At 42.6% G+C, this 11,532-nt stretch overlaps 1 protein-coding gene across 1 annotated transcript; it reads left to right on the top strand.

Annotated features, from left to right (window-relative positions):
* Positions 1-496: 496 nt before the first annotated feature.
* trpv1 (transient receptor potential cation channel, subfamily V, member 1) lies at positions 497-9,814 on the top strand. The gene is made up of 16 exons (XM_070917154.1): positions 497-513; positions 1,593-1,823; positions 1,994-2,151; positions 2,246-2,398; positions 2,523-2,660; positions 4,513-4,811; positions 5,047-5,223; positions 5,301-5,456; positions 5,543-5,638; positions 5,750-5,820; positions 7,272-7,437; positions 7,527-7,593; positions 7,776-8,107; positions 8,194-8,315; positions 9,302-9,432; positions 9,544-9,814. Exons 2-16 carry the CDS (start codon positions 1,615-1,617, stop codon positions 9,639-9,641), a joined length of 2,373 nt encoding a protein of 790 aa, XP_070773255.1. The 5' UTR covers positions 497-513; positions 1,593-1,614; the 3' UTR covers positions 9,642-9,814.
* The last annotated feature ends 1,718 nt before the right edge of the window (positions 9,815-11,532 follow it).

Below are 11,532 nucleotides of genomic sequence, written 5' to 3' on the forward strand. Positions count from 1 at the left end.
TAATGGACTGGAAAAAAAAGGAGACTCGCTTTAGAAATATTAAGTGACAGAAAAACCTGAGTGAGAAAAGTAGCATTTCCGAAGGGTAAGTTATTAATTTATGATATAATATTCATTACAATATATCGACCTCATTTTCTTGTCGTAGGAATAAACAGCTCAGTCGCTCCTCTGTGATTAACTCATGAAGTTAATCAGTTAAGCAGCTTGGTTCATGCCAGATAATACACTGATTCCTTTGTGGTGTTTTTTGCTGTCTTGGCTTGATCAGAGATGGTCAATACAGCATCCTCTTAAGCACTCAAGGCTCCAGTAATGTGCTCTGATATTCTCTAGGGCGTGTCACGTTATCTCCCTCTGGCTTGTTCCTGGTTATCTCACCCCCGTTACGTTAGGAGGAACATCTTGGGACGCAGCACAATAATGCTGCATATCTGTGCAGAGGCATTCCACTGTGTACTTCTGTTTTTGACTCGAAGATCCACAAACTGGAACAGGAAGATTTAACTTCTGGTGAGTCAAATGATGTGTTATGGTTGTGTTTTATATAATTCGATTGCTTCTGGTCCTGAAGAATATTGTGAAACATCTGTCGTATCATGAGCAAAATCCTCTGTTTGTACATTCTCATAACATGCTATTGTGATCTGTTGTCATATATTTTGTACACTTGAACATGCAGCCATGCAGACATTTAAAAAGATGCTTGTTTTGTGCTTGTTTTATGAGATGTAATGAGGGTATGGAAAAGAATGGCCACAAATCAATAAGTACATAACATGGCATGGGGTGGAAGAAGAAGCTTCAGCCCACACAACTGAACAACAAAGGGCTTTTAGAATACTGTACTTATAGTTGTGTCAATGAAAACAGATGTTTAATTCATGTACGACAAAATAATTGAACTAAAGAATACATTCATGTTTCACTGGGAAATCTTTTTTGATAAGATATGCATACTTCTTTGTTTTTCCATTCTTTCTTTCTTGCCGTGCTATATATTCCTCTTGATAAGATCACAGAGTTTCCACTGAGTCGTTTCAATTCCCCATTCCCTGACTGAAAAGGGGAACAAGAAGCCACCAAAGACTTGGTCCCATCATCCTCAACACGTCTACCTTTTAGATCTAAATATCTTTCATTCCATTCCAGGAATATTTTCATTTCATTTTCTCACTGATTCTGATTCTGTGTAAAGTGTACTGCATATGATTGGATTATTCTGCAAAGAAGTGGTTCCCAGATCAAGTGTGTGTGGCCACAGCTGTCATGGAAATCTTCCTCTAAATACACTCCTTTGTTGGTCACTGGGGGTGCAACATCACATGTCACATTGTGCCCTTAAAGGCCAGTGAGGTGATCCCCTGTGGTAAACATGATTCAGACCCTGCTGATACAAACACATAGTAACTCATGTTAAAGCACCAATGCTTGCATTGTTTACAGCAGTGGCTTTCAACTGCCTTTGGCTTGTGACCATTTAAAAAAACAGCTGCTCTAAATGGGAATCTGTGCTTGAAGAGAACTGCTTTACCACATGTGCAACTTCACCGAATCTGTTGGTTGTTGTCTTGTGCTGTGTTTCTATGCAGACCGCTGGAGCAAGAGGTGAGGATGGACAAGTCAGAGATGTTCGGCTTCTCTCTGGAGGCAGACAACAGGACGGAGGCGGAGAAGTCACGGCAGAAAGCGACAAAGAAGGACGGGCTGGTTTCTGCCCTGGGGTTGGGCCAGGAGTCGCCCAAGGCTCCCATGGACACCGATTACCAGGAGGAAATGGAGGCGGCCAAGCCTCAAATCAGATTCAATCTCAACTTTGACAAGTGAGCCTCTCCATGCAAAGACACAGGGATCTCTGCCTTTTTTCATTCTCATCATACCATGGGCGCTGTGTGTTATCAAGCCCCACAGTGTTGATTAATGTGGAGTGTGAAGCTGCTTGACCTTTTGACCCACATGAATCTTTTTTAACACCGTTATTTGTTGTTTTTAGAGGGATTCGAGGTGAGGAGGAGCACAGCAGGGAGAGAGACAGCAAAACATTTAACATCGATAGGTTGTTTGAAGCAGTGGCAAACAGGGACGTCGAAAAGCTGGGCTGCCTGCATCCGTACCTGCGCCAGAACATGAAGAAACTCTCAGACTCTTTGTGTGAGTGTGAGACCCACAATGCAACAGCTGCACCAGACAGTAAGCTGTCTGGTACCCGTGTGGTAACTCCCTGAATGTGCTGTTACACCCGCAGATCAGTCCTATGGTAAAACCGCCCTGATGAAGGCTCTGCTGCACCTCAAAGACGGCAAGAACGAGACGGTGGAACTGTTAATTGACATTTCAGAGAAGATGGGCGACATTAAAGAGTTTGTGAATTCAGCCTACACCAACAGCTACTACAAAGGTCAGCTGTGTATGAAGCAGAACTGCTGTCAGAATGAACGTTTACATTATTAACATTATTGGTGTCTTTCATCAAACACAGACAATGTGACTGACTTTCTGGTATGTGTTGGTGTGTGACTCAGGCCAGACAGCCCTCCATATAGCCATTGAGAGGAGGACTATTTCCTATGTGAAGCTGCTGGTCAGTAAAGGAGCAGACGTCCATGCCAAAGCCTGCGGAATATTCTTCAAGCCTCACGACGGCCCCAACTTCTACTTTGGTGAGTCCATGCTGCTGCAGGGGGGAGCACCCACCTCTGGAGCCTCACACAAAGATCCTCTATTGACAGGAGTCACATATTACCACTTTTATCACTGAGTGAAAAACTTTTATTTGAGTTTCACAGCATCTTATTTGCTAAACCTTGACAATGAGTAACTTAGAGCAATACAATACATTTTCATTATTTCTAAGTTAGTCATTTTGATGATTAAACTTTACTTAATTTTAATTTAAGGTGAAAAATAAAGACAGTACATCACTACTGAATTAGCATTGTGACTATTACAGGATCATAGCAGAGGTGTGATCTTTTCCTGAGCATAATATAACACACCAACTGTTTATTGGCACATTTCTCCCATTCACAGGACAACACCACCACCAACTGCTGATACGTAATACTACATGTGTGCATAGGTATCCTCATACAGGGTCCTGTTCCAAGAGGCAGGGAGTTAAAGCCCAGAATACTCTGGAATGAGTCTGAACTGATGTTTAGATGGTGCAAAGTTATCTAGATACCTCAGTCGCCCTACTTCTCAGAAAAGACCAGAGTACAGACAAGACAAGGACCTATTCACCAAAACATGGCTCTACTGCACCACTAGTGGTCAAAAGTTCCACATGGTACCTGAAATATTCAAACAAGTTGTCTATTTTATTAAAGTTTATTTAAAGATCCCCTCCAGAAAATATGCTGCTGTGAATAATAATTTGTGTCTGATATATTCTGTCCACAAAAAAAGTGAAATGACCTTGTTAAACAATTCGTAAAATTACATCTGATCCCTTTTCCTCTTGAAAAATCCAGATTCTATGAATATTCAAATATTTCTCTTTTCAAAAGTTTAACTGCTGGACACAAGATGCGTCCTACTTCCCTGGAAAGTCCATTCTCAGTGTACGTGTTTGTGTTTCCACATCACAAACCAATTGTATGAAAATTGTTAGGGTGGGAGGGGTGGTCAGAAAAAGGGGAGGGTATTATAATTTTTATTTTACTGAAGTGAGAGTTGTTTGACTTTTTTGGGAGAGCAGGGGAGGTTTTTTTTCTTTCCCCATATTCGTGTTTAATTCAGCCTTGCTTATCATATAAAAATAAGATCAAAATGGTTACATAAAAATGCTATCGTGTATGCCATGGTATGGCTGTTTACAGTTTAGAACCTTACTAAAATGATCCGCAGGTGCATTTTCCACCCTTGAGCGATCCGAACATACTTTAGCGTTCATTCTTTCACAGTTGACAAAACTGCAACCAAGCTTTCTCTATATATTTCACTTTGCATATAAAACCAAACTCCCTAATGCGTACAACAAGAGCCTACTGGTCCTGCAGCATGGGCTGGAGTATTTGGTAAAATCAGGGTACATCAGCTTGAATTCTTTATGCTTTTTTTTCTTTTTTTTAGCACCTTAATACTGTTCAGTTATTTAAAGTTATTTGTGGGAGGGTGTTGCAGTTCTTTTTGTAAATCAAGGGAGGGTCCCAAAGAAAGTCATTTTTGTAGAGTCCCTAAATTGCATACTGGACCATGATTGGCTTCCAAACTAGCTCATATGAACACGTGACAACCTCCTGGTGTCATACATGCTCACACATCACTCTGCACAGTGAAGCTCAAACATCCACGTTAAGTAACAATAAGCAAAACACATTTTTGAGAGGAGGGGGACTTTAACGATAAATTAATTTTTGTGGCATCAGTCTAAAAGGTCTGCTGTGAAAGGTCGTGCTTGTACTGTGATGGATTGAATGTGGCCACGAGTTTGCATTTATGCATTTAAGTCAGTTATATAGGGAGAACAGCTGTAAATGAACAGAGTCTTTCTCTCTGTGTCGTCCACAGGCGAGCTGCCTCTGTCTCTGGCCGCCTGCACCAACCAGCCCGACGTGGTGGACTTCCTCATGGAGAACGAGTGCCAACGAGCGGACACTAAGCTGACCGACTCTCTGGGCAACACGGTGCTGCACGCCCTGGTGGTGGTGGCTGACAACTCCAAGGATAACACAGAGTTCATCACTAACATGTACGACCGCATCCTCAAGACCACTGCCAAACTGCACCCCAAGCTGAAGCTGGAGGACATCGAGAACGATAAGGGGCTGACGCCCCTCAAAATGGCTGCCAAGACTGGCAAGATCGGGGTAAACACTAGAAGTTGATATAAGAAGTCCTGCAGAGTCAGACACAGCCAGATAGAAAGGCTATGGGGGCCCAGGGCCAAAAATGTACTATCGGCCCACAGCTCCACTGACTCCACTGAAAAGTAGTGTTTTGGTGGGCCCTGTGAGTTTCTAGATTGGGGTCTTGGGTAGAGTCACAGACAAGTCTACAATTTCAGTCTTGTTTTGCTCTGACTTGTCTTTCATTTGTCTGCAGCTTTTTTCGCACATCCTGAAACGGGAATTCCAGGAGAGTCACACCAAACATTTGTCCCGTAAATTCACGGAGTGGGTTTACGGGCCCGTCCACTGCTCCCTGTATGACCTGGCCTCCGTGGACTCGTACGAGGACAACTCAGTCATGGAGATCCTGGTCTACGGCAGTGACATTCCTGTGAGTCCCAGCGTTATGAGCCCAGTCAGAGCAGCTGCTGTTGTTATTCTGTGCTCAAACATCTGTTCTCCTCTCAGAACCGTCACGAGATGCTCCAGAGGGAGCCTCTGAGCCGGCTGCTGGAGCACAAGTGGAAGACGTTTGCAGGTCGAATGTTTTTTTTCAACTTCCTGGTCTACTTCCTGTACCTGATCATCTTCACTGTTGTAGCCTACAATAAGAAGGAAGGAAAGGTGAGCTGGCTGCTACAAACTGTGTGGTTGATCTGTGTCGCTGTCCCAGGCAGACCTGTGCTGATGTTGCTTATGTTTCCCCACAGCCACCGTTCCCCCTCGAACGCACCACAATGGGCTACCTGTATGTTTCAGGCCAGCTACTGATGGCGCTGGCAAACTGCTATTTCTTTTTCATAGGGGTATGTAGGTGACTTTGTGCTTTAAATGAACATCCAGTGGGTCGTATCACCACCTTGTGGAAGTTGTGTCCCAGCAATATGATTTATCAAAAACCTTATCTAAATCCCTAGATCGTAGACATGAGGAGGAAACGCCCAAAGCTGCAGACGTTGCTGATTGATGGATATTATGAGATTCTTTTGTAAGTAGTAATGCACATTTCCCAGTCAAAATTAAAGGTTCTCCTTACAGGTTTCCTGTAAACAAACAAGTTATGTTTACATTCAGTGTAAAACCTTTTTTAAATATTTCAAATCATGCATGTTTACATCTAAGTTTGTTAGTTAGCAGTCTTCTTCCCTGCCTTTGCTGACGTCTTGCTACGCTTGTTTGTGCATTACTGCCACCAACTGTCGAATATGTATTGCGTCACCCATGCATGCGTGTGCTCACAAAAAAACTCCACAGGGGCACCTTTAAACTGCAGTCTATTCTAACATCAACTAGTACACTATGTGTGGATGAAAGAGAAACTCAACACCAGGCTGAAAACAGTGTTTCACTGCTCTCTGCCCCCTGGAGATTTCTGGTCTGTTTCCCCTGTGTGTGGTCTGAAATGTGCTCTGTGGCACTTTGATCATGCCCAACAGTGATGTAACGGTGTACTGACACACCCTGTAGTACACCTTCACATCACTGCTACAAGCTGAGAAGTTAAACCACTAGAGGTCAGCAACAAAAACAAGATTTTCAGGGGGTGTTAAAGTGCTTGCATGACATTGTATTAATCAGAAAAATTGGGTAGAATAATTTTTACTTAAAAAGGTTTACATACAGTGCCTATAAAAAGTACCCCCCCCCTCCAGAATTTGTACAGAACAAGAATTTTCTTAGCTGCAGTCGAGCCAGAGAAAAGGACCTTTATTTGATATCTTGACAGTTTAGGGAGTTACTCATCATTCAACAGCACAATGCTTGACAGACATGTATGTGAACCCCAGCATCGCATCTTCTAGTATATTGGTCACTTAACGCCAAAAATGATGAACATTGGGACGCTAAAATAACACATTGATATACTGTATGTGCTGATGTATTTTTGGGGGCATATTGGACTCGGAGTTTATAGATATAGATAGACTGTGAATAATTTATACTGCAGTGGTATGCTATACCTATATATCCATGCAATTTCTGTTGCATTTATTATAGTGCTTGTCACCTTTTGGAGTGTTCCTTTGTCTTCATGGTGTAAGTTTTGCCACCATACTGACTCACCAAAGGTGTGACCTTCCAGATACACTTTAATTTTATGTATTAATTTATTTGTACCACATTCAATTGAAACCCTTTCACTACACACCGGTGATCTCAATATAACAAATGTTGTGACTTCTAAAACCACCCGGCTGCACCAGTGATAATTCCTGTCCTCTTAAAAGGGGGTGAATACTTCCACAAACAAGTATTTTGTATTTTAGATTTGTAATTAATTCAGATCCCTTTGTACAGATCTGCTGTCACTTTTGACATTAAAGAGACATTTTCTGTTGATCAATGTCACAAAGGTTTACATATACTATATATTAAAATTGTTATAATTTACAATCATAAAGCTGTGCAGGATCACAGTGGCTTCTCTGCTATTGATAGTTTTGTGCAGGGCGTCCTCTTCCTGGTCTCAGCTGGGCTGTATCTGTCCGGGCGACCGGAGTACCTCGGCTTCCTGGTACTGTGTCTTGCTCTCAGCTGGGTGAACCTGCTGTACTTCTCCCGGGGTGACATACACATGGGCATCTACAGCATCATGATACAGAAGGTAGTCCACACGGGTCGCACCGCACCACAGTGAATATCACAGTGAACGACCTGATCCCTGAAGCCTCTTGTCTCTTCTCTTCTTTGTAGATGATCCTCAGCGATATCCTGCGCTTTCTTTTTGTCTATGTCGTCTTCCTCTTTGGATTTTCAGCAGGTATTTCTCCTCTGTAAATGAAAAGATTCATTCAAACTGACATCTGCTGCTCTCCCAAAATGCTTGAGCCTGAACAAATAAAGGGCATGTTGAGATATAAACTTGTAATAACACTGCTACTGTCAACATGCCATGAATTGAGGTTGTACTGTATGTAATCTGCTTCCTCTCTCCTGTCATAGCGGTGGTCACCCTGCTCATAGAGCCTCCTAAAAGAAACGCCACTGAAATTCCGAAGAAGACGCGTCTCTATGGTCCCATTGACGAGGATGAGGAGTGTGTAAAACCCACCTTCAGAAGCATCTCCTACACCACGCTGCAGCTCTTCAAGTTCACCATTGGCATGGGCGACATGGAGTTCACCCAGGGCTACCAGTACAAGGAGATCTTCTATGTGCTCCTCATCGGCTACATCATTCTCACCTACATCCTGCTGCTCAACATGCTCATCGCCCTCATGAACCGCACCGTGGAGAAGACCGCCATGGAGAGCACCAGCATCTGGAAGCTACAGGTGAGGCTTCCAGGAGGGCTCTGTGGTGGAGGGAGCATCTATTGAAGGCAGCAGTGGTTTGCTGAAGTGCTGTGACTGCTTTTCAGAGGGCTATCACTATCCTGGACATGGAGAAAAGGCTGCCTTGCTGTCTGAGGAAGAGTCTTCGCTGTGGGGTGGAGAAAAACCTTGGCACTGCTCTTGGAGATGACCGTCGCCGGTGTTTCAGGTTTGCTTCTTTCAGTTCAGGGACAATATAATCAGTGACTGACACGTTTTTTAGTCAAATGCACCACTAAAGCACATATAAACCGCATTTTCAGCCCAGCTACCAGTGCGGCTCTAGGGATGGCAATGAAATGTACGGACATTCATGTTCCCCAGAAAATCACTCCTACTGACTTTGTTTATCCCCTGACTTTTCCTCCAGTGCCGCCATGTGGTTGGTTTCCATGAAATTGAGTACAGACATCATGTCCCCTTCAGAGTGAATTGTAATAACTTTGGTGATTCCTTAACCTTTCATCTAGCACCATCATCAGGTCAAAATGTGTGTGTGCCCAATACTTCTCTGACCAAATACCTGCAAAACTAATGGCATTCCCATCAGCATCAGCTACACTTTGTGCCTAGTACTAATTAGCAATTGCTACCATGCTAACAAGCTAAACTAAGATGGTGAACACTGTAAACATTATAGCTGCTAAACATCAGCACGTTAGCATCGTCATTGTGAGCATGTAAGATTGCTAAATGCATTTGGCAAAAACATTTAGCTCAAAGCGCCGCACCACAAGACACTAAATCTGCATGTGTGTCCATAGAGGGACTGGGAGAGACACAGTATTTAAGTTGGCATCGGACCTATATTTTTGGCTGGTATGGTCAGTTTTTAGATTTGTTTGTGAGGCACAGTAGTGAAGACAGGGTCTCACAAACAAGTTTCATCTCTTTTACATCTCAACTCTCAGGAGTAAAAAATCCCTTGCACCAAAACTGTTCCACCTCTACAGGCTGATCCTCCGAGGTTTAGCAAGTAATATCAATAAAGCAGACACAAAGGTTTAGGCTTGAAGATTTAACAAAAGATGCAGCTGTGTGAGCAGTATCGATTGTGTGTACACTGTGTTCTTCACTAATTTGCCTTCTCTGACAGCTGATTGATGCGTCACACAGCAGACAGTAATTGGAGCATGTGTCCTCTTGTCGTCTCAGAGTGGAGGAAGTCAACTGGAACAAATGGAACATCAACCTGGGCAAAATCAATGAGGATCCTGGCTGCTGGGATCGCGCCCAACAGCCTGCCTCAGACACCTTGCTGAACACACCAAACAGAGCAAGCAGAGGTGCAGAAACACAAGACTCAAAGTTTCTAGATTAGAGCAGGCTTTTTAGGCATGTTATTTGTGCCAGGAAAGTAATCCATGTCTAGTAACATTTCCTCCTTTTGTCCACAGGGAGGAGCTGGAGAGGCTTCTTCACAGAGGGCAGTCGTCGGCGTCAGTGGCAGACATATCAGACCACGGAGACGAGTCTGAATACCACATCGGTCTAAAAGACAACAGAGAGCTTCACTCTGGCTGCGCAGCCTGACCGACCTGAGCAGCGAGGCACTCAAACCTAAAGACAGTTTTCAGTTTCAGTTCCCCAAGAAATGTAACTGCAGAATGTGTAAACTGCCTTTCAGACTGACTAATACTCCAATGTCAGCTGAATATTAAATTTAGTCTTTGAGGAAATATTTCACTGTGGAAGGTATTGTAGATATTTGTTCATCTGACTGTCATAATGGTGTAAAAAAAAAGAAGAAAAAAGTATAATTTATCAAAGCTGAACGCTGCTTAACTGTTAAGGAAATCATGCATTTGAAATACGTTAAACATTTAATCCAAAGGCTTCTGCACATGCTGTTTCTGCCACCACCTGAACAGGATGTGCATCCTCTCTGCACAAAGGCCATGACCTGCCAGCACCTCTGGCACCGCTCACAATCCTTCATGGAGTAATGCTGATCACTAAGGTGCTGATCCTGCCCCCCCCCCCACTGTGTGCCCTTTATACAAGTCCCATTTTCATCACAGCCAGACAAGCTAAATCTTCTGCAGCCAGATAGTCCTGCGGATTTCACAGCGTGCTTTGTCTACTCTACTTCCTGTTTCTACTTGGCAGAGGGAGGCTCGGGTAAATGGCATGAAAGCACAGCAATTGGTGCAACAATGACCACCTACAGCACCAGCTGTCGCAGTTACAAATTATATGTGGTTTAGGTGGGACTTTTGAACCGTTCAGCCACTTGTAAGGCTGATTACGTGTGAATAGTAACCTACCTGAAGTTACTGTCTCTCTCGACAGACTGAGCTCATGCAGAATGAATGGGGGCAGGAGAAAACCGCACTCCTGTTGTCAGCGACAGTTTAAATGAATGTTGCAGATAGTCCAAACAACGGTTCAGACTCATTTCAAAGCATAAATTAGAACTTTATTTTATTATTACAATATTACAAAAAGAGTAGCACAACTCTCACGTTCTTGCCTCTTATCTGTCGTACAGAATGACACAAAAGAAAGGCTTATGGACCTTCTTCAATTTCACAGCAATAGTACAAGAAACAAAGAAGAAAATAAAATTTAAATAACAAGCAAATCAAGTATTATAAATAGTCACAACCGCAAACTGAAGCTTTGAAACTTGGAAAAGAAATGTTACAGCTCAGTAACTACACATTGCTAAAATATATAATTACAAAATATTACTCCTTTTCTTGCTTTCCATAATAAAGAATCTCTAAGGAATTGCTCTGTCTATTCAACAAAACTTCATTAAAATAAAAAGACCAGAAAAAAAAAGAAACTGAAACAAAATTGCTGTTTCCGTGTATCCTTACCGTCTAGTTTCTCCTTATTATTTGGGGTTTTCATTAAAACCATGCTCATTTTCAAGGGAAGTCCAAGGACCAAACACTTAAGGCTTTTTAAGGGCTGTTAGGGAGTTAGGTGAACAAAACATGGGCGTCATTGTGTTTATACACACACACACTCGCACTCACCCTTCACTCTACCCACATCAGCAGGCAACATTCACACACAATCATTAAACTTTAAAGTTACAGTAGTCTAGTAGGTAAGCCAGTGTACAATAAAATAAACAATGCATTTGCTGTTTCACTTTAAAACTTAAAAGTCAGTTTTGTTTACCTCAAAGTGATCTTGCAAGTGATCAATTTGGTCTTTTCGATCAGACTTCACATCAGAATCAGTAGCAACTACACATAACTTAATTCACTTAAGTTCCTGCGGTCAGGATCAAAACTCTGGTTGGGCTCGTAGTACGATTCTACACGACGTTAGTAACACTATTATTTCTTCTACTCCAGAGTTTTGTCTTCATAACTAACCCATCCCCCCTTCAATACCCGCAAAACAAATAATCTCAACATTCAAGTAAT

The sequence above is a fragment of the Enoplosus armatus genome, chromosome 13 (assembly GCF_043641665.1).
Source record: "Enoplosus armatus isolate fEnoArm2 chromosome 13, fEnoArm2.hap1, whole genome shotgun sequence".
NCBI lineage: Eukaryota > Metazoa > Chordata > Actinopteri > Centrarchiformes > Enoplosidae > Enoplosus > Enoplosus armatus.